The sequence below is a fragment of the Stenella coeruleoalba genome (assembly GCF_951394435.1).
Source record: "Stenella coeruleoalba genome assembly, chromosome: 12".
Taxonomy (NCBI): Eukaryota; Metazoa; Chordata; class Mammalia; order Artiodactyla; family Delphinidae; genus Stenella; species Stenella coeruleoalba.
In genome coordinates this window covers 63,495,208-63,518,021 of record NC_137158.1, presented here as the reverse complement: position 1 = coordinate 63,518,021, position 22,814 = coordinate 63,495,208, and the positions used below count along the sequence as shown (strand labels likewise).

General features: G+C 33.9%; 1 protein-coding gene across 9 annotated transcripts in view; it reads left to right on the top strand.

The window, feature by feature from the left end:
- The window catches only part of BCLAF1 (BCL2 associated transcription factor 1), a 29,606-nt gene extending 7,823 nt beyond the window's left edge, over positions 1-21,783 (top strand). Inside the window, exons 3-13 of one of the 9 annotated variants that reach the window (XM_079939881.1) lie at positions 441-554; positions 1,419-2,324; positions 4,124-4,270; positions 4,414-4,583; positions 6,948-7,053; positions 8,152-8,236; positions 10,715-10,890; positions 12,003-12,183; positions 13,267-13,413; positions 18,763-18,975; positions 19,130-21,783. In XM_079939881.1, coding sequence (XP_079796007.1) covers positions 451-554; positions 1,419-2,324; positions 4,124-4,270; positions 4,414-4,583; positions 6,948-7,053; positions 8,152-8,236; positions 10,715-10,890; positions 12,003-12,183; positions 13,267-13,413; positions 18,763-18,975; positions 19,130-19,135 — 2,241 coding nt within the window. In that variant the 5' untranslated portion in view covers positions 441-450 and the 3' untranslated portion in view covers positions 19,136-21,783. Of the gene's footprint in view, positions 1-440; positions 555-1,412; positions 2,325-3,604; positions 4,271-4,413; positions 4,584-6,947; positions 7,054-8,151; positions 8,237-10,714; positions 10,891-11,023; positions 11,187-12,002; positions 12,184-13,266; positions 13,414-18,762; positions 18,976-19,129 lie in introns of those variants that run through there. The other 8 variants (XM_079939877.1, XM_079939880.1, XM_079939876.1 and 5 more) reach the window with 8 other exon arrangements.
- Positions 21,784-22,814: the final 1,031 nt, after the last annotated feature.

The window sequence follows — 22,814 nt, the reverse complement described above, 5'->3', positions numbered from 1 at the left end:
TTTTTTAGTATTGCGCCACTTGTACTTTCTTTTTTTCAGGTTCGTTATCTGTAATACTCTGATGTTATTTATCTTTTTTACAGGAGAGGTAGGCATTTGTATTGGGCATGGAATAACATCTAACATGCTGCTGTAGTCTGATATCATTGCTCTTTCTGGCTTCTGCAGCTGCTGCCTTTTTGGATTGAGGCACATAGGTGGGGCAGTCCATAGAAATCTTCTGTTGTGTCTTCACTATACAGTACCTGTCATGTAGGTGAAAATACAGTTTTAGTTAGGGATAATTGACTGTCTTAGTACTCATATGAATAATGATGAGTAATATCCTTTGAGAAACTTACGTCTTGTAAATTCAATTTGTATCCGAAAATAAGTTAAATAATTGAAACATTTTCACTTGTATTGTGATTTTAACCTTTTTCACTCTCTCATTTGACTAGGAGAAAAGAAATGGGTCGCTCCAATTCTAGATCACACTCTTCAAGATCAAAGTCTAGATCACAGTCTAGTTCACGATCAAGATCAAGATCACACTCTAGAAAGAAGAGATACAGGTGAATTACTGTGCTTTTAATTCCTTAAATAATGATAATAATCATATCAGCTAATACTTATGAAGTGCTTACACAGAGTGCTACATTCATTAACATGTTTTATTCTCAAAGAACCCTGTGAATGGATCTATTGTTATCCTTGTTTTAGAGTTAGTTCACTGGGGGTCTTGGAATGTATTTCCTGCAGATAAGCGGGAACTGCTGTAATGTTAAGAGATGAATTGGATAATGTAAGAATTATTTGACAGTAAGCAGTCTTTGCATAGTGTTTCATAGTTTCTCATTTCTGACTCTGAGGTCTCAATAGGTTTATTGTTTAAAAATTATAAACTCTGGTTGTCTTTCTTTAAGTAGTAATACATACTTAACATAGAAAATAGAGACCACAAGTTGAAAATAAAAGTGACCATAATTTCATTATGAATTAATACTTGTTTATGATTTTCCTGTACTATTTTTCTAGGCCTAAGTTTTTATTATGCATGCATTTAGCCAATGGTATTTCACTGGTGAATATTCTTCCATGGCATTAAATTTTCTTTTAACACTATCACTTTAAGTGCCTGCATAAAGGTACTGTAATTTGTTAGTGTGTCCTGTTGTTGGTTGTCAATTTTTTCCCCTGTTTTCTGTGCCTTCATTCCTAAGCCCTTTATTTTCTCAATATTTACCTTAGAATTGAGATTTTCTTCATTGAAAACAGTAAACTTTTACTTTTGTATAAATGAGGGCTTTTTAAAAAATAATACATTTTTGGCTTTGACACTTCATTTACGTGTTATATTCAACCAGAAGTATTTGGGGATGGTAGGATGTAATAGTTTATTTTTCTTGGATTGATATTTATTTCATTTTTAGTTCTAGGTCTCGTTCCAGGACATATTCAAGATCTCGTAGTAGAGATCGCATGTATTCTAGAGATTATCGCCGAGATTACAGAAATAATAGAGGAATGAGACGACCTTATGGGTACAGAGGAAGGGGTAGAGGGTATTATCAAGGAGGAGGAGGTAGATATCATCGAGGTGGATATAGACCTGTTTGGAATAGAAGACACTCCAGGAGTCCTAGACGAGGTCGTTCACGTTCCAGGAGTCCAAAAAGAAGATCCGTTTCTTCTCAAAGATCCCGAAGCAGATCTCGCCGGTCATATAGATCATCTAGGTCTCCAAGATCATCCTCTTCTCGTTCTTCGTCCCCGTATAGCAAGTCTCCTGTCTCTAAAAGACGAGGGTCTCAGGAAAAACAAACCAAAAAAGCTGAAGGGGAGCCCCAAGAAGAGAGTCCTTTGAAAAACAAGTCACAGGAGGAACCGAAAGATACATTTGAACATGACCCATCTGAATCTATTGATGAGTTTAATAAATCATCAGCCACATCTGGTGATATTTGGCCTGGCCTTTCAGCATATGATAATAGTCCCAGATCACCCCATAGTCCTTCACCAATTGCTACACCACCTAGTCAGAGTTCATCTTGCTCTGATGCCCCCATGCTCAGTACAGTACACTCTGCAAAAAACACCCCCTCTCAGCATTCACATTCCATTCAGCATAGTCCTGAAAGGTCTGGGTCTGGTTCTGTTGGAAATGGATCTAGTAGATACAGTCCTTCTCAGAATAGTCCAATTCATCACATCCCTTCACGAAGAAGCCCTGCAAAGACAATCACACCACAGAATGCTCCAAGAGATGAGGCTAGGGGACGTTCCTCATTTTATCCTGATGGTGGGGATCAGGAAACTGCAAAGACAGGAAAATTCTTAAAAAGGTAAGAACTAAGAGAATTTAGATTATAATATTAATACTTCTGATCTTTGAATTCTTTTTGGATTTTAAGGCTAAAAATTGCATTGTGATGTGTATTTAGCTATTTTTACTCCTGACTTCCTTCTTTATAAGATAATTCCGAGTTGGTTTTATTCGTATCTTGTTAACTTTGGAAGTGAAGTATTCTGATAAATGTTTATGAAGCTAATTCATATTCCTCCTTTTCATTTTAGCCATTTTTAGTCAGTCCAGAATTGAGAGTATAAATGAGAAATTGAGTAGCATAAAGCATAACTAATGGTTAACATGTTGTAAAAACAGTAAAAACAATATAACTAATGGTTAACATGTTGTAAAAACAGATTAATTTTATAAGTGTTAGCTTATTTTGTACTCTTCACCATTATAAAGTGGCCTACATAAATAATGCAATTATATTACATGTTCTTGTGTGGTATTATAAACAATCCAGCTACCAGTTTTTAACGAATGTGCCTGACTGTAGAAAAGATAATAAATGGTATTTCTTACTCAAGTAAACATTTCAGAGAGATACTTGGTTTGAATTCTAATTTCAAGCATTGCTAAAGGTTACTAAAAAGCTTAATGAAAATGGGTTGCTAAGGTAGTGTGATTGACTTACAAGTGAGGGAATACTGCAAGCATGCTATTTATGATTTAGTGCTATACAATCTAAAATTAATTTTCTTAGTGGACTGATACATAGTTTCTACTTAATGTTGCCAGAAAGCATCATTTTCTACTGCAAAGTATATATGAACTATTTTGTGGTCTAGATAGACTATTAAATATCTAATATTAATTACCTTGAAGTCCACTTTTTTGAACTCTTATTTATATTAGATAAGTGAAATAGTCTGAGATTTTGAGTATAATCATAAGTAGAATTTTAATAGATAAGTATATTGTTTATTAGTGGTTTTTAGCCTCAGAAATTAAGCTGTGTTGTATGTTCTAGAATCTCTGGAAATTTGGATTTGTTAGTGCAGAATTGTGGACTATAAATAGAACAGGTTTTTGAGATGGCTTTACTTTTTTTAAACTTTAGGAAGTCTAATGTGTAAATTTATTTAAAAACAGTACATAAGCTGTATGGATGCTTTTAATGCTTTTTAAAAGTGGAATCTGAAAAAGCACTTTTCAGTAGGATTTTTTCCTCTTATTACTGGTCCTGTGATATTGGGAAGCACAATTAAGTATGCAAGTGATCTGCAATGAATGCAATCCAGAGTTACCATCCTCTTCTTTGCTTATTCACAGGTTCACAGATGAAGAGTCTAGAGTATTCCTGCTTGATAGGGGTAATACCAGGGATAAAGAGGCTCCAAAGGAGAAAGGATCAGAGAAAGGGAGGGCAGAGGGAGAATGGGAAGATCAGGAAGCTCTAGATTACTTCAGTGATAAAGAGTCTGGAAAACAAAAGTTTAATGATTCAGAAGGGGATGACACAGAGGAGACAGAGGATTATAGACAGTTCAGGAAGTCAGTTCTTGCAGATCAGGGTAAAAATTTTGCTACTACATCTCACCGGAATACTGAGGAGGAAGGACCCAAGTACAAGTCCAAAGTTTCATTGAAAGGCAATAGAGAAAGTGATGGATTTAGAGAAGAAAAAAATTATAAACTTAAAGAGACTGGATATGTAGTGGAAAGGCCTAGCACTACAAAAGATAAGCACAAGGAAGACGACAAAAATTCTGAAAGAATAACAGTAAAGAAAGAAACTCAGTCACCTGAGCAGGTAAAGTCTGAAAAGCTCAAAGACCTCTTTGATTACAGTCCCCCTCTACACAAGAATCTGGATGCACGAGAAAAGTCTACCTTCAGAGAGGAGAGTCCACTTAGGATCAAAATGATAGCCAGTGATTCTCATCGTCCTGAAGTCAAACTCAAAATGGCACCTGTTCCTCTTGATGATTCTAACAGGTAATCCACACTGATACCTAATAAATAATCTGTGGGTGGTTAGTTAATAATCCAGTTAATTATTTTCTGAATGTACTTACCATTTTCATATTCAAACCAATGGTATATTTTGTTTGTATGTGTCTGTTACCGATATGCTCCAGACCTGCTTCCTTGACTAAAGACAGGCTACTTGCTAGTACACTTGTCCATTCTGTCAAGAAGGAGCAAGAATTCCGATCCATCTTTGACCACATTAAGTTGCCACAGGCCAGCAAAAGCACTTCAGAGTCATTTATTCAACACATTGTGTCCTTGGTTCATCATGTTAAAGGTATGTTTAGTATGTTTCTTATCGTGAATTAAAGTTATCTTGTAAGTAAAAAAATGAACAGCTATGTGTAATGATTAATGCACCCCAGAACTAGCAAGTATATATAGACTATTAAATTTTTGGAAAAATAGCACTACACGAAAGAGCTAACAGTCTGGTTAACATTAAGACCTATTTAGTAAAGTGATTTTTAATATTTAATAAAGTGATTAAAATGCTAAATAGAATTAAAACATACCCTAAAAATCTGTATTATGATAAAACATGACGTAGATTTATACAATGCTAAAAGTCTTTCTGAAATGTACCGTAATACTGTATTTGAAGTGCAGGGTGCTTACAGATTATCTTTGATTGCATGCATGGGACTTGTATTAATGTACTCTTGGCATTGGATTTATAACAAAGTGGGGCAGTATTGTTATTATTAAGAATTTCTTTTTAACTTTTAAAGAAACTTGAAACCAGTGGGGAAAAACAGTATTAATTTCCTGTGTTAATTTTGTATTAGTTAACTTGTTATAATATTTGGCTTTTTTATATGATAAATAAACAAGAAAAAACATTATTAGGAGTTTTAAAGGGGAAGAATTTCAAGAAATTTATAGGTATGTTGGGTAAGTAGTGATTCTGTGAATAGTGACTGATTAGGATAATAATTATGACATTTCTTTAGGTCCTGGGGTTGATAAGGGTGTTCGTTTCAACTGAGTAGTGATGTTCTATTTTCACTAGTACGTAGTTTTAGTTTCAAAGTTACTAATAATTTTCAAAGGTTTTAGCATGTGACTTTTTGGGCAAATAGAACTTGTTTTTATTATTTTGGTTTTGTGTTTGAAAGGCAGTTTACTTTGAAATAGTTTCTTACCCAGGAATCTCCATGGCTGTTGCTCTGAAAAGCCGTTTTCTGAAAAGTTTGTCTTTGGATGTGAGAACAACTGATAATAGCTGAAACTTGCCTTTAGCAAATTCTTTATGCATTTGATATTTCAAAACAGTGACTAGTTAATGAATTTCATTTTGACTGTAATTATTTAAACATAGTAACAAAAGAGTTTTGTTATTTGGCTATAACTAGGTTTGTGAACCAGTTTATGACCATATTACTGTGGTGCATAGAATATGAAACGTTAACATTTTTTCTTTTTTCACCTTTTTTTGACCTGTCTCCACATTTTACAATTTATTGGTGAATTTTGAGATCAGGTTTTCATAAAATTTTTCCTTTTTCGTTTTCCTTTTTTTTTTTAAAAAAGAAAAAGAATTGTAGTTATGTTTCATTATTCGTATTGTGCAACCGATCTGAACAGCTCTTACTTAACATAGAGCTGAAAATGCCCAGTGATGTTTTCTTTTTCATTGTAACTAGGTCCTGGAATATGTTTTGAAATGGCAAATCCATGTTTCAAAGTAAAATAGCTGTTGAAAGATACAGGCAAAGTTGAATCTTCTGTCTTCCTGGCAAAAATGGCATAAAAACTGAGTTGCTAGCTCAAATTCCTGGGTTTCATGGAATTATGATTGAGGCACTACCCTTGTAGTGGCCGTTTCAAGTTTTAATGATTGGTTATGAGACATGTGCTGGATATTGGGCGGTAAGTTGACACAGATGTATGTTGACCTGTTAAGCAGATAGCTTGCTTCATAATGTAACATTTCATGACTTTATACGTCTTTCTATATTACATCTACAGCATATTTTGAAATGGTTTAAAAACTAATCAGTATTGCTATTACTAATTTTAAAGTTGTTAAAAGAAAGACAAGACAATAATATCAAATGTGCTGTCAGGTTTGCCAAGATGCCAGAGTTTTGGAGTAATTAGTGTTAATTGATTTAAAAAATATTTTTCCAATTGAAATGGCAGTATTCAGTTTTTTCTTAAATCCAGTTTTTGTTGTCAACACAGTTCTTGCTGAAATACTTTGATTAGCTTACTAAAACTAGCTGTGTAGTTACCGTAGCATTTTTTGTTTCCTGCAAATGATTACTTGAAGTTAACTTCATTGGTTCATATTGGCAAGGCTTAAGGACATTCACATATTGTTCCTTTTTGTTCTGTTTGAGGAAGTGTAGTGCATTATTGAAATGGAATTAGAGACTCAATTTAATATATTTATTGTTCTTGGTCTATATGAAATATTGACAGGGACCTGTGAGGAACTTTGCATCAGTTACCTGTTGAGGTACAAGAAGTTACAAGGGACAGGGTAGGAGTTCTTTGTAACACTTGGTTCTCTTCTGCTAGGTTTCTTGAGTATTTTTATTTTTCTTTTCACCTGCTACATGCCCTTCTGTCACAAATGAAAATCGCTCTTAAAGTAAAGATAACTAACTGGGCAGTGTTTCTCCTAAATCAACAGAGCAATACTTCAAATCAGCTGCAGTGACTCTAAACGAGAGGTTCACCTCGTATCAGAAAGCCACTGAAGAACATAGTGCCCGGCAAAAGAGCCCTGAGATACACAGGTAATGTATACTGGATATGTAAAAATGTTGTTTTGATAGGAAGACGCTGTTCAAACAAGTTTATGTTGGAACTTTAGACAAGATATATGGAACTACGTGGATGTTATGACACAAACGAACTTTGATTTGTAGCTTGAATAAATATATTTCCAATCTTGAAAAGTTTGTAATTTACTGTTTCTTTTTAATTTTCAGTTTTATTTGGTTTAAACTGGTTGTTAGAACTTAAAACACTAATTCTTATCACTTGCCAGTATGAAATTAAATAGTTACAACATCTGTATGTTGGGAGGGGGTTGGATGCCTAGAGTAAGTAACCCTTGAATTAGATTTACTTCCAGTAAGTTTGTAAAATTAAAATGCTTGGTGAAAGGTAGAATTGTTTTTCATGAAAAGATCGTGAATGTTGAAGTCAGACGGTTGTATTCCAGTCCTTGCTCTCTCACTTAATTGCGTTGTGATAAAAAAGTTATTTAATCGCTTAACATTAGTTTTTCCCATCTACAAACAAGAATAACAGTGCCTGTTTTGCAGGATGGTGGTGACAATTAGTATTGATTATAAAATATCTAGTTCGGTGCTTAATACAAAGTAGGTATGGTTTTGGTGGTCACTGCTGAAGAGGCACTGAGAAGGTGAAACTGACACTAGCTTAAAAAGGCAAGGAGAGGCACAGAATAAAACTAAAGATCTACTGAATCTGTAAAAATATTGGAGATACTTAACAAATAATCCTATTTGTGTATTCATTGATACACAATGATTATAATTGTATGATGATTAACACTTAAAATGATAATGTCCAATTTAATCAAAACATGTTTTCCTTTTTTTGATGGTTAAAGTAAGCTTGATATCTTAAAAGGTCAGGCTTCATTTATATATAAAAAATTGGTTGAAGCATTTTAATTCATTTTTAATATAGTTTTTATTTCTTAATTATCTATTAGGAATTAGATTAATAATCTTGCTGTGCTAAATTAGACAACTGGGAGAGAAACAACTGTCTAGTATTTCCTTTACAAAAATGGACAATTTTAGGAATTTGTGGAACCATAAAGTTAATGTGACTACAAATAGACTTTATTTTACATTAAGGAGAATTGACATCTCTCCAAGTGCCCTGAGGAAGCACACGCGTTTAGCAGGGGAAGAGAGAGTTTTTAAAGAAGAAAATCAAAAGGTATGTTTTGAATGGAGCTTTTTTTTTTTCTCATGTTAACTTCAGCTTAGTTAATGATGTTGTACTAATAAGCATAGTTTGTTTAGGCAAAATGTTTAAGGATATCATCTGTAACTTGTAAATACATTATGTATATATTTATGGTAGCATATATAGTGTACTTTCCTAGAAGAAATTAAGCTGACACTTGTACTATATATCTAAGTTAAACCAAGAATAATTTTTTTAAATGCTACTGAAAGGAAGAAACTAGTTCTAAGAAAAGGGCAAAGAATCAATGAGTAGACAAAGGAAAATTATAAAAGCAAAGATATAAATTATATTAGGGTTTCTGTTAGAGGTGAAATGGATGAGCCAGAATATTCCTTGATTTATGTGTGCCTAAATTAATATCTCTAGGTTCTTCACAGAGAGAACAAGAAGTAATCTCCATGCTACTGGGCATTTTTGATCTGGACTAAGAAATAAGCATTCTAAGAACTGGTTTACAAATGAACATTTGGAACAAAAACTGTGTTATAGTTTTTGTGGATTGTGGGGAAGAATGCTTTTAAACTTGAGAAAGGAGTCTGAATGACTGGAATTACTGGCGTTGGGGTCGGAGGACTCTGAGTATGGAATTCAGTCGTTAAGGGACTCTGATTAATTGATAATTTGAAATTGACATTTTCAAAGTAGATTATATGACAGTCCATAAAAGTCTAGTTGAAATATGGAGCAAGGTTAAAAGGGAGCAACTGTCTGTTGTAGTGAAAAGGCTAGGGAACCTGGAAGCGTATTGCTTGGTTCCAATTCTGGCCATCACCAAGTACTGTCTCTGTGATATTAGGAAAGTAATTAGCTTCTTGGACATTGGTTTTCTAATAGGAAGAGTGAGAATACATCTATCTTGCAGAGTTGAATAATTGGGCTGTTATGAAAACATTGGCATTTTTATTACTAGAAGCTGTTATTAATGGTTGTAGTATATAACCATTTTAATTAGGCATGCTATTAATTCATTAGATAAGAAATTTAGAGCTTAGGAAGAAAGTGGTTTCTTTGCATGGGGCACATTAATCTTGGAAAACCAGATTCTGAGAAGTGAATGCTAATTTTGGCTTTTACTTTCAATACCTTGGGTTCAATGTTGGTTAATTTTGTTTTGCCCACAATTTAGTCTATTCTTGTACTCTGACAGAGTGAGTATCTTCCTTCTCTCCGTTACTCAGACCGATTTTGATCGAGAGGAGAGAAAATAGTGATAACTAATGGAAGGACAAGAGGATATGACATTGCTTTTTATCCTTTATCTTCCTATCTGAGTGAACAATTAACATATATTTAGTATTATGTTGTTTATATATATGTATATATATATGTATGCATATATATATGTGTGTGTATATATAGTTTGGCCTTTACAAAATACTTTCACTTTTATTGTTACTTGTGGACTTGGTAATAATGTATTACTAGGTGAATAGGAAGATTTTTGCTCTTGATTAGATTTTTCTTGTTACAGTGGGAGCAAATGGGTGAGTAGTTGGTATCATTTGGAGATATGAATGTTTATGAACATTATAGCTAGACTTCCCAGAGTACTTCTTATTGTTGAATAGTAGCAAGGATGTCCACATTGCTTAGCATCTTACTGATGTATAATTTTTCTTCATTCCTAGATGCCTCTTTCCATCTTCCTAAATTATATAGTATTTGAAAAAGCAATGGAACAAGAAGGAGGTGAATTGTGACCCAGTTAAACTAATGTCCGTTGCAATACCTGAATTGAGAAAGGGCAGTATATGGCCCAGATACTGAGTACAGGATTGGGAATAATATCTTTCTGGCTTTGTTTCTACCCTTGTTCAACCTCAGTTGGTTTCATTAATCATATTACGCTTGCATGTTATGGAAATTACAGAATACTTAACTTTTGAAGCGGTTTTTATTGGGTTGGTCAACTTATATGGGAAGAGCTTGATGACAACGAGGCTTAAATAATGAGAACCATTACTTTAGGATCCCTTAGCTTTATAGGCAGATGGCTACACCCACAACTGAGTATAACCTCTATCATTGTTAAACTATATAAAAAACCGTTTTGAAGGATGATAAATGAGGATGTGCTGAGTACAAAAATAATTGTATCATAGTACTGTATGAAAGTTTATTATGGATTGCTTTGAACAAAAACCTATGACATTTTCAAGATGATTTACCTTTTAATAATTTCCCCAGTCCCATTATACTTGCGTACACAAATGTTTAGTGAAAACATCAAGTACATTTTTAAACAAAAACTAAGTATGGAAGTAGTATGTTACTCATTCTTTTCTGATACTAAAATGCCAGCTTAGAAATTGGCATAAAATTTGGTTTTGTGTGTGTGTATATACACACACACACACACACACACACATACATACACGCACATATATACGTATTTTTGTCCCTATAGTTTCCCTGAAATCTGTATTTTATATCTGTCTTTTATAGGGAGATAAAAAATTAAGGTGTGATTCTGCTGATCTTCGGCATGACATTGATCGTCGGAGAAAAGAAAGAAGTAAAGAACGGGGGGATTCCAAGGGCTCCAGGGAATCCAGTGGATCAAGAAAGCAGGAAAAAACTCCAAAAGATTACAAGGAATACAAATCTTACAAAGATGACAGGTAACTGTTAAAACTGTCTGAGTTAGGTTTTAGCTTCTAATTAGCCTTTAATAATTGTCAGCTTAATTGCTTTCAATTTTGACTGTGTAATCGAATGTTTAAATTTAAACAATTAAAATTATTTGTTTTACAGCAAAAATATATTTGTCTTTTACACGGCTTATGGTGGATGAGGACAAAAACTTTGGAATAGCAAGCTAACACTGAAAAAAAAAATGACAAATTAATGTGTCCTATTATCCAGGCTACATCAGGAGGTTGGACTTCAATGCAGTGCATTTCTAGAAACAGTTTGTGTAAGAACTTTGGTTCGTTATGCTTGATTCCGCACTTTTTCAACTCATAACACCCAGAGTACAAGAATTTTAAACTGATGTCTAGTGGTTTAACATGGGAGAGATGGGGGGAGGAAGGACTAGTTTTTTTGAAATAGCAATGTGTATTAGTCTTTCAAAGTAATGTTTCCATGGATACTGTTAGAAGTGGTAAGAGTTATCGCAGGTATGACCTTTTCGGGTGTTGGATTAGAATCATGTAAAATTGTTCATCATAGAGTCAAATAAATAACAGGAATACTAAGAAGTATTATAGATAATTGTTTTCCTTGCTATTCATTAGGTAAATGGTGGATTTTACTTGTGTTTTTTAATTTATGACTGGTATTTGTAATGTCATATGCTTTTTATTTCAATAACGGAGTTATGGCCTAAACGATATCAACTGTTCTCACCCAGGGTGTACAAACTGCATTCATGTTGAAACATGGCCTTAAGACCATTCTTACTTTTTCCTACTCTTCTCTTCCTTTTCTTAAAATAAAAATAAGTTTAAAATATTGAAGAACTGAACCTTATTCTTGAAGTTGCCAGACTGCTAGTTTCTAACTGGCATGTCATACCATGTTTTTCAGTAGTCATGTAAAACAAATATTGAAGGAGAATGGAAACAGACTATGTCAGAGTTTAACACCCAATCATTTTAGTTGCATAATAATTTTAATAGGGGATAGTTTTTTTGACTTGAAAAATATCCCTCTTATTATAAGATTCAACAGGGGGTCTTTTTATCTTTTTAAAAAATAGCACACATTTTTTGTTTGCTTTATTTTGCAGTAAACATAAAAGTAGAGAGCAAGATCATTCTCGATCTTCATCCTCTTCAGCATCACCTTCTTCTCCCAGTTCTCGAGAAGAAAAGGAGAGTAAGAAGGAAAGAGAAGAAGAATTTAAAACTCACCATGAACTGAAAGAATACTCAGGCTTTGGAGGAGTTAGCCGACCACGAGGAACCTTTGTAAGTAATAAAATTATCTTTGATCATTTGGTAGAACTTTACTTAAGAGTACTATACATAAGGAAAGTAAAATATATGTTTTAGACATTGTTGTGTGAGTCATTACTCGTATAGCCTTGAAAAATAAAATGGTATTTGATATATCGTCATTAAGAAATGCCATTTAGGGGGAGTGAGGAAGGGCTTGGAGCTGGGATGATGCTTTCTTTGTATATAAAGTAAAAAATAAATGTTTTTGCCTGATTTTAAAAGAATAAAATGCCATTTTGAGATTTAGAAGCATCTATATAAACGAAATAACTTTTCCTAACATTGGAATCAGTAACTGTACATAGTGCTTAGAGACCCAAGAGTCAAGCAAAGTTAGTGATTGAGATCCATTTCTTTAATCACTTAGTCCTTGAAAAAAGTCTTGAAACAAACAAAAAAATCCATATGTTCATCTCTGTATTGACAGCTATTTTCATTTTTGCCTATTATGTTCAAGTTCTTGTTTATCCGTGTATCAGTCATAGAAATTATATCTTTTCTTTTTATTCTACATAGCATATGCATTATTCCCATGTTTCCATAAATTTGTTACAATTGTTAATTTAATGACTTCATAGTAGTGCATCTTCTTGACTCTTTAATTTCTAGATTCAGATTCCTACCTTGAGCAAGTATCCAGTTTGTTATTAGTGGGGTTCACTAATTAGATGATTTGGGAAAGAGAAGAGCTTTGCCTGTATGGTGATAGGTGTAGTTGAACACTTGGGATGTTAGTGTTAGGAATTAGACAACTCTTTTGGCTAGTAGAAGGGAAACAAACCAACTTGATTATTTAAAAATTTTAGTTCAGGCCTTGAAAGTGCAGCATTCTGACTGCACTGTTAACTAATTAGGTTGACTGCATTTCTTCTTAACCTACTCAGCTTTCAGTAGGCAGAATTTTTTGCCTCCTTACTGGCCTCAGTGGCCATGAAGTTGAGATTTAGGAAAGAAATTAGGGAATGTTTTTTGTTACTGCAGTAAAATTAGAGTTTGCATGTAACTTAATACCTCTTGATTTCACTACTAAACAACTTTGTTAATGTTAATCAGTTTCGAATTAGAGGCAGAGGAAGAGCCAGAGGAGTTTTTGCTGGGACAAATACTGGTCCAAACAACTCAAATACTACTTTTCAAAAGAGACCGAAGGAAGAGGAATGGGATCCAGAATATACCCCAAAGAGCAAGAAGTACTTCTTGGTGGGTGTTAGAAATCTCTGTTTATTTGGTTTGCATTAATTTTCAAAGCATACTGGGTGAATACATTTGAGTACAGGTATCCACTACTATGAGAAGATTTCACCATCATATAGGAAACTTTTAAAATAAATCATTACCCAGATGATTTTGAAGTTTTGAAAATGTGGGTCCCTTTAGTCCTGTTTATACTTTATTGATATCACCTATGGGCTGATCAGGGTAAAGTAAAAATATACCTGATTTGATAGCCACATTCAGAGAAGAACAGTAACTTGTTTCGTATCTGTCTATAAGACGGTAAAAGTTGTAGAAGCTTCTAATTAAGATTTACTTTTCATCATCGCAGCTATTTGTTTAATTGAAAGACAAGGAGAAGAATTCTTTCACAGTACATGTAATTAAGGTTCTCAGGAGGCTGTTAACTTTTATTGGAGTAAAAGGAAGATGAAAAATTACATTATGGAAAAGTTTCTAGATACACATTAATTTAGTGCTTCCTTGTGATGCTCTTCTCTCTGAAGTAGTTTTATAAGGGATGAAGCCAGAGGAGGTGGGTCCTGAAAGATTCTCTAGGTAATGATGGAAATTTTCTGCACTTTGGCATGGGAGAAGAGGGTTTTTTCCTGTATTATAGAAACTTGAGGAAACACCAAAAACTATTACCAGAATACTCATTTTTGTCATAGCTTCTCAGGGAAGTCATGTTTTAGAGACTATTTCTGAAGACTAATTGTTTTGTCGAAGCAGGGAGGAAAATAGTACTGGATTTTATAGAAATGTATCTTTCATTTGGCTTTTTATGAATATATTTGAATAAACCTGAATGTCCATGCCATCAGCTAAATTAGAGTTATAGAGCTGTATTCTGAAGTAGATCTATATTTTGTTTGAAGAATGGGCATTGTAGCTGTTTCAAAAACTAATTTCCATTTGCCTCTTTTTGGGATACTTTAAGGACCAAGAGTCTGAAAAAGTTAAGCATAATGTTTGCACAGCATATGCTCATGTGAGGAGAAATTTATGCTTGAGTTGACAGTCTGGAAAGTGAAAGGCATTTTATTCAGTTACAGAAAAGTTTAAAAGACCTATCTCCTTTTCGATTTAAGAATTTATGAATAGACTGCTGTTTATGCTGTAGATGGAAAGATAAATATGATTTCAATTCTTGGCTTACGAGACCTAGTAATGGAGAACATTCTAAATACATATGGTGGATTATTGCAAAGGAGATACTGATTAGAAGAGACTTCGTAGACGATATTGGATTGAATCTTGAGCTTAAAAGATGAGCAGGTGTACTGTAAGAAAGCAGGAGTGAAACATCCTTAAATAGAGAACTCCAATACTCAGATGGCTAGATGATTGGTGTAAGTTTGGGAAAATTAAGAAAAAGCGGGAGCCAAATTTTAGAAGGCCATAATACTTTAATAAATTTGGATGTTAAGCAGAGTTTGGAAAATGTTGTGACAAACATATCTGGGAAATAATTGTTTGAACTAAGGGGCTATAGGTTTGGGAAAAGTTTAAGGAACATTTATGAAGGCTTATTCAGGGAGCCACTAGTCGGGTGTTGGTAGTGAGAAGATGGAATCTCTCAAAGATAGGGAATAAAGGGGAAAGCAGCTAATTTGAGGTGAAGATTAAGTTCTGTTATTGAAGTGCCAGGCAGAAATTAAGTGGAAGTGTGCAGTAGGCAGTTGCTAATGCAGATCGAGAGAGAAAAAAGTCTAGGAGCCATCATTCAGTCACAAAGCCACAGTAAGATCATCCAGTCAGAAGAGATTAAAAGGCCAACCTTGCAAAGGAGGGGTGAGGAGTGAGTGATTGTAAAAATGCCAGACAAATAGAGCAAATGTGAAAGGACAAAAAGTTAAGAGGGAAATGAGAGGTGAACAAGTAGGTAGTAATTGTTTAGCACCCTTAAACATTTTACGAATATTTAATTTAGGCCAGACCTTCATTTTTCTATGGTGTTCTTTCAGTCTCCAGTATCATAGTTTTTATCTTAAATTGGGACATAATTATTTTTTATTGTCATACAGCTAGGCGTTATAGTAATTAAGAAGAGTGTTATTTAACATTTTATATGTTGCTATTCTGGGTTATGTTTTAAAACCTCCATTTCTATATAAATATAGGCATACACGTGCATTTGTCACAGACTAATGCTTACTAGAAGTAAACTTAACGCATCACATTTTTTCTTATAAATCAGTTTCCAAAATTAATTATTTTGTTAATTAATGAGCTATTGGAATGACAACTCTGGTTTTTACCTGGGAATTTAAAATATTTTGCGTAGTCTGAATAGGTCTGACTTTTCAGACAGCTAGTGTTGAGAATAGAAATATTAAAAAAAATTTGAGACTAAATGAAGTTGAAAATTATAGATTCCCCTAGGTTTTGACACACATGGAAATTTTGTCCAGAGTAATGAAGCATTTAATACTTAGTAAAAATAATGGATAGCATTTATTGAGCATATATTATGGTAGGCACCATTCTAAGTGTTTCACATATATGAATTTATTTTCATGCTCATGAAGTCCTTTTGAGGTAGGACCATTATTCCACTTGTATAGATGGAAAACGCAGAGGTACAGAGATTGAGCAGCTTGACCAAAGGTACATGGCCAGTAGGAGTGGGGTCAGGATTTGAACCCATGCCTTGGGCTCCAAAAGGTTCTTACAGCTCGTATCATTTTTCCTCCAGTACTGAGTAATAGTAACATTTGTTGCATTCTTAATCTGAAATTTACCTTCTCAGAAGTTTGATTTATGCAAAGATAAGGTAATGTTTTCAATAATAAGTATTCCAGGAAAGATAATAGTCTTTAGAACCTGAAATTCTCTGGAGAGGTGAGAGTACGTGAAGAGTTGGAGCAAGTGGAAAAGTACTAAAATGGGCAAGTTCTCCATGTTGAGTTGAAGTCATCTGAGGAAGAGAAAATCCCTGTGGGGAAGGACGTTTGGGTTGGCGCTTTAATAAATTCACTCTTTGAAACTTGATCATTCTATACAGAAGAGTTCAGAGGATTCAGAAGGTCTTGGTTCTAACATGGCCTCCTTTGTTAACATATTGTTGGCTGTGTATTGTAACTATCTGACATCCTCTTTGTCATCTATGAAGTAATTAATTTTAATTAGTCTGTAACAGGACTAAAATCTTGGATGTAAGAATTTGAGGATTAAGAGTTAGTATGCTTAGGGACTTCCCTGGCGGTCCAGTGGTTAGGACTCCGTGGTTTTACTGCAGGGAGCATGGGTTCAATCTCTGGTCAGGGAACTAAGATCTCGCATGCCTCTTGGCGCGGTGAAAAGAAAAATTAAAAAGTTAGTGTGCTTAGCATCAAAATGTCACTTATGTATCTGCCGGGATACCCTCTGAAAAACACAGTGTGATCTTGGAGCTTTTGTTTTCTTTAATTTCAGATGATTGTATGTTTAAAAGTAATTGCTAGTTTAACTGTAGTGTCTGGCTTTGCCACTGCTTTTTCTGTTTCAGCTCTTAGCTACCTCATACGGTAACTATTTACTGTCACGAAGATACCTAGAAAACGTATTCTGTGGATGATGGGCATAAGGGGCAGTAGAAAAGATTGACTCTGTGGCTTTGGGCAAGTTACTCAATTTCTCTGTGCCTCAGTTTCTTTATATCTAAAATGGGGTTAGTAACAGTATTTTACAGGGTTGTTGTGAGAATTAGATGAGTAATAAGCACCATATAAACTTTATCACCACCGCTGATTGCTTGCTTGTCAGGCACTGGGCTGGGCACTTTTTATCAGATCGTTTATGTTTCTTCAAGGCTATCTCTGGTTTTTTTAAATGAGGAAGTAAAGTCACACAGTTTCTGTTAAGATTTAAACCTATGCCTCTGGCTTCAGTGGCTGTTTGCTTCTTCCTACAACTCCATGGAATACTGTGTAAACACCACAAACAAGAAAGCATAAAGGCTATATAGAGTTAGTTGTGTTAATACCAAAAGGGAGCCTGAAATTATGTAATTGTGTGTGCATATTATTTTGAGTGGCAGACTATTTTAAAATAGTTTATTTTGGGTTTACAATTGAACTTTCTGACATACTGAAATTTACACTTTTGATAGTTCCTAAGTTCATTGTTTGAGTCATGCACACCTCTGCCTAGTCATCTTTTATTGGTTTGATAAAGCTAGATTATTAGAAGTGGGTAAGGACTCTTTCATATAGTCTGTTAATTACATGTGTGAACTTTTCAAGTGATTCAGGAGGGTGATCTGTATTACATGAATATGCACAAAGGCACATTGCATGTTTTGAAAATGTGTTCATATTATGTGTTTGAAAAGTTTTAGTGACCTTTGGACAGTTGATCAATATCAGTACTCCATAAGTTGTACTTAATGTATGTAGATTGTACTTGTGTACAGTATGCAACATTGTTTGCATTATGCCTGTTGTCTCATAAAGGGGTGTCACTCCCATTTTTGTAGGTACGAACTTAAAAGTAAGTTTGAGGTGGGCAGCAGTTAAATTACATTACAGGAGAACTTTGGCTTTTTGTTTTGTACTTTGGGATGTAATACTCTTCTGCTTGTCGACAAAGTCAAGTACTTTTCAGTTTTGCAGATGTTTTGATTAAAGGAACAATTTGTAACTTGGGGAACATCTGTTTTTGGATGCAGCTAATGGAAAATTAAGGTTGGGCTGTAATAACTGCAGTATTTTAGGTTAGTGAAGAAGAAAGAAGTTGAGATATTACTCTAGGGACCACGCCATCATGATTTGGCTTGTGAAATTTCCTTGCCAAGAAGACTGATGTGTAATACACATTGATTTAGATTTAAATCTCAGTAGGATTTTTAAAATCTGTTGCTATATGTAAACTATAATTCTTATCACCTGTTTTATTTAGTAAATGTTACTGATAATGTAATGATATTTTTATGCTTTGTTGCATATTTATGACTGAGGTAATTTTTTGGGGAAAAATATCGGTTATTTTATCATTTATACACAGTATAATATACTTATTAATAATAAGTGGACTTAGAGTGAAATAAAAACGGAAAGCAAAAATAAAAATTTTGAAAATTGGCAGTAATTTAGCAGTTGAGATTCTCCAAAAAAATTGGACAGCTCTCAAATGCTTGGGTTACGAAGCAATGATGTAACTGTTTGCTTTCATGATGGAGTATGTTTTTGTTGAAAAATTCAGTTTTATTGGTTTTGTTTCGTGTTTTGGAACAGTACCAATCTCATTTACCCAATCTTCAGACAATTTATACCATGACTTATGATTGGGGATATAATCATCTTCCTTACAAGAAAGACATTTCATTGATGATTGTTTTTAACCTTTCTGTAGCATGATGACAGAGATGATGGTGTGGATTATTGGGCCAAAAGAGGAAGAGGTCGTGGTACTTTTCAACGTGGCAGAGGGCGCTTTAACTTCAAAAAATCAGGTAGCAGTCCAAAATGGACTCATGACAAATATCAAGGGGACGGGATTGTTGAAGATGAAGAAGAGACCATGGAAAATAATGAAGAAAAGAAGGACAGACGCAAAGAAGAAAAGGTAGAAATTTCCAACTTGTTAGTGATTCTTATATTTTCTTATGTTATGGGTTTGGTGGGCCAGTTAATTAATTTTTAGGAACGATGATTATTTTGGATCATTTTCACTCTTCATATCTTTGCTAATCTTTCTCTCTCTTTTTTTTTTTTTTTAGGAATAGTAAATCTGAAGTGAGATTGCAACAGAGAACAGAACTTGCACCCACCATTTTTTTACATGATTTTTGTTTTCAAATAAGAATGTAAGCATTTTACTTAAATTTTACTGTTTGCAAGTAGTAGTCTAGAGAATTTTGTTTTAAGTCTTCAAATATCCTGAAAAATAGTAGACTGTATGTTGGAAATTGTACTGAAATAAAGTAGAAAATTGTTACGTACCATATTTGTAACTATCAACTTTTAAAAAAAATACTTTTACTGTTTTTGTTACATGCATTGTAATTCTGCTTTGTCTATAAGATATGGTCAAGTACAGCTCTGTGAAAGTTATGATTCTCTTCCCTCCCTGTTTGTTAATGTTTATTCTGAAGTAAACGTTAGCTCTACATACAAATCCCTGAATAGCAGTTGTTTATAGAAACCACACTAACTATTTTAACTGTATACATCTGTTTAACATTCTCCTTAATTCAAACACACTACATTGTAGGGTGACTAATTTTTGAAGTGTACCATGGAAAAAGTTGTTATTTTGGTAAACTAAGCTAGTTTAACACCTCAGCAAATGTTTAAGAAGGAAAAAGAAACTTTGCCAATCGTGAAAAAAGTACAAGCTGTTAAAAGTTAGATTGAAAAGTATGAGAATATTTTTCTTTTTTCTTTTTTTAACTGAAAGCAAGCAGTGGCCTATATACAAACCATTCTTAGGAGCCTTTACTATTTGAGTTCAAAATTCAATATTCTCTTTCTATTCTTTCCTGAAAGTTTGAGTCATGGTCTTAGATATCAGCTATTGTTTGAGAGAGGAAACTGGTTTGCAATAGTACAAATAAAAACTCCCTTCCTACTGAACGTCTTAGACTTTAAAAAAAAAAAAAAGCAGAACAAAACCTGTAATCCTGGCATTGGTATGGAAGAGGATTATTCTGCAGAGTAACTTGATACATTAAAAAGACATGTACCTGATGTCATACCTTACATATTTATTTGAGCTTTTGGACAGCCAAATCATTAGTTTGTAGTCTAACCATAAGGAAAAATAGGCGAACAGAATATACTGCTCATTAGTGGTATTTTAAGTAACTTGTTTTTCATATGTCACCAATAAAAAGATCTGACAGGAAGTTTGTCACAGCATTGATCTAACTTGTTTTTTATTTTTTTCCATATTTCAGTTGCAGTTTGTAAAATGGGTTTTCTTTTTCTTCCCAAGGGTTCTATTGTTCAGGAAGATAATCTTTCAAATGTGAATTGCCTTTATGTTTATGATGATATCTCTTAGAAGGAATGAAAATCCAAAATAGTAAATTTCAGTGTTTAAGTCTGTCTGCTCTTAGAGCATATAAAAAAGTAGTCAAATTTCACTTGTTAATTCAGCAACTGAATTAGTTTTTATGTTTGCATTAAAAGGAGATAATGCTTATTCTGTTAGTGTAAACTTTTAAACATCTTAAGTGTATGGCTCTTTCATCCTCACTGATGGTTTGTTTACAGGTGCTCTTCTAGCACCTTAACTGCAGTCAGAGGCATTAGCTAAGAGCTGTATGAGGGAAAAACATGAAAACAAAACTCAGTATATGTGATGTTCATGGCCCTAAGATCCTTAAGTATTGCATCATTATTTTTATTTTGTCTTTCTGAAATTGTTTGAGCAGAGGAAATACTGTCAAAGGAACTATGTGTTGCATTAATCAGGGCATAACTAATATTCTCCTAGTCAGAATAATAATTAATTACATGCTAAAGCAACATGGATTTGATCTCTGACACAGGAGAATTTTCACGACCATTTTATTTTATACAAATAAATTTAGCTTTTATTTTAACAGTTATTATTTGGTTAGATACTGAATCTCTATGCATGTCTATAAATGTGCAGTTTTGCTTTTCCATGTAAGACAACAGGAAAGGGGAACCTACTGAGAAATTACTTTAGGGAGTAGGAATAAAGCTACCCAAGTCCTACCAGCAGGTTATATTTTAAGTGCAAATGCGTTGCTTTAACCCAAATATGTTAATGATTTGGTTACTTTTATTAAACAAAATTGAGGAAGGAGTATCCTATTAGAATACAGTAGGAAGGGTGATTGTGAAAACACTGCAATAGAATGCCATTGTGGATGTTATTTTTTTTTTAGAGCCAAGCATATAAAAAGCCTGTGTGAATTTTTTTAAACCGCAATTTAACACCCTACTTCATGACGTGTTATAAAAGCTGAATGGTTCCTCTTGGTAAGGATATTTGTTTACAAGTGCTAGAAAATAGTAACTCCTTGATAACCTGCATTAACACACTTCCTTTTGCTTAGAGAAGGAAAATAAAAATGAACCAAAGGATATTTCCAGAAGGGATTAAGAAAGCTGTTTTAAGAAGGCCATGACTCAGTCCTTAGGTGTGTACACCTTTCAACATCGTAGGAATTTTAATTAAAAAAGCAAAATTTGTTTTTCCAGTTGTAGCCTACTTTAAGGAATTACTGTTTTTCCCCTTTTGTCACAGTTAAAATCAAGTGTTGGGAATTCAGTTATAATTTGAGTAAAAATATATCCAGTAAGAATGAATGTAGATGGCTAACTGATTCTTACTCAGTGTGATGTATAATGCAACAGGGACCCTTGTAAATTGTCATATGCCAATAAAATGTCATAAGTGGTAATAGCTGTTGTTTGTTTACCTGATTTTGAGACTGTTTCTGTGCGTGTTCTGTACAACTGATGGCAATGGCTTATGTCTCATTTTAGAATACCAGCTTATCTGTTAGTAAAATTACTAACAGGGATGATGTGGCTTTTTGAGGGTTGATAAATACTTTATAAAACTGCTCAAATCCCCATTTTTTATTTTTTCTCCCGGGAAAATGGGAAATTTTACAGTGGGTAATTCTAAGCCATTGTTAATACAGGAATTTCAGACTTCTAGTCTAGCCTTCCTGTTCCTGTGTTCATACAGGAACTTGTCAGCCATAATATTATGATGGAGAAATCAGCATTACTTCTCTTTCTTTCTAGAAATAGTAGTCAGTCAATAACTAAAAAGTGTTTTTTTTTGTTTTTTTGGTTTTTTAACTTAGTCTTTGTACACTTTGATTTAGATCTGGTGTGATTCTTACCATGCCCCTCGCATTTTCACAGAAATTTGTGTGCTAAGACATACATTTTAACTAATACAAATGACAAGTTATTCCTCAAAACTTTGTTAAAGAAGTAAGAACTCTGTACATGTATGCTGAACTATACTGGGTAATTTTAACACTATGTACCAGTTACCTACATAAAAATGTGCTATTTTATTTATTAGGGACATTTATTTTTAAAGAGAGTTAGTTGCTTTTTTCTTTTTCTCTTTGGATTTTTTTTTTTTCTTCCATTTTTCTTTTTGGGCACGGCATGTGGCATCTTAGTTCCCTGACCAGGGATCCAGTCCTTGCCCCCTGCAGTGGAAGCGCAATGCCCTAACCACTGGACCGCCAGTGGCTTTGGCTTTCAACTGGAATCCCTTTGGGAAATACTTTGTTCCATATGGAACAGTATTTCTTTCACTTTCAGAAAGAGAAGTACAGAGACCTAAGTTTATGAAGTTGCTGAATAGGGAAGGGACATGGAGAAATAAACTTCACCTTCATGGGATTGTATTTGACTAGACTCAGTCTGTGAGTAGTAGATTGTGATACATCCTTTAAC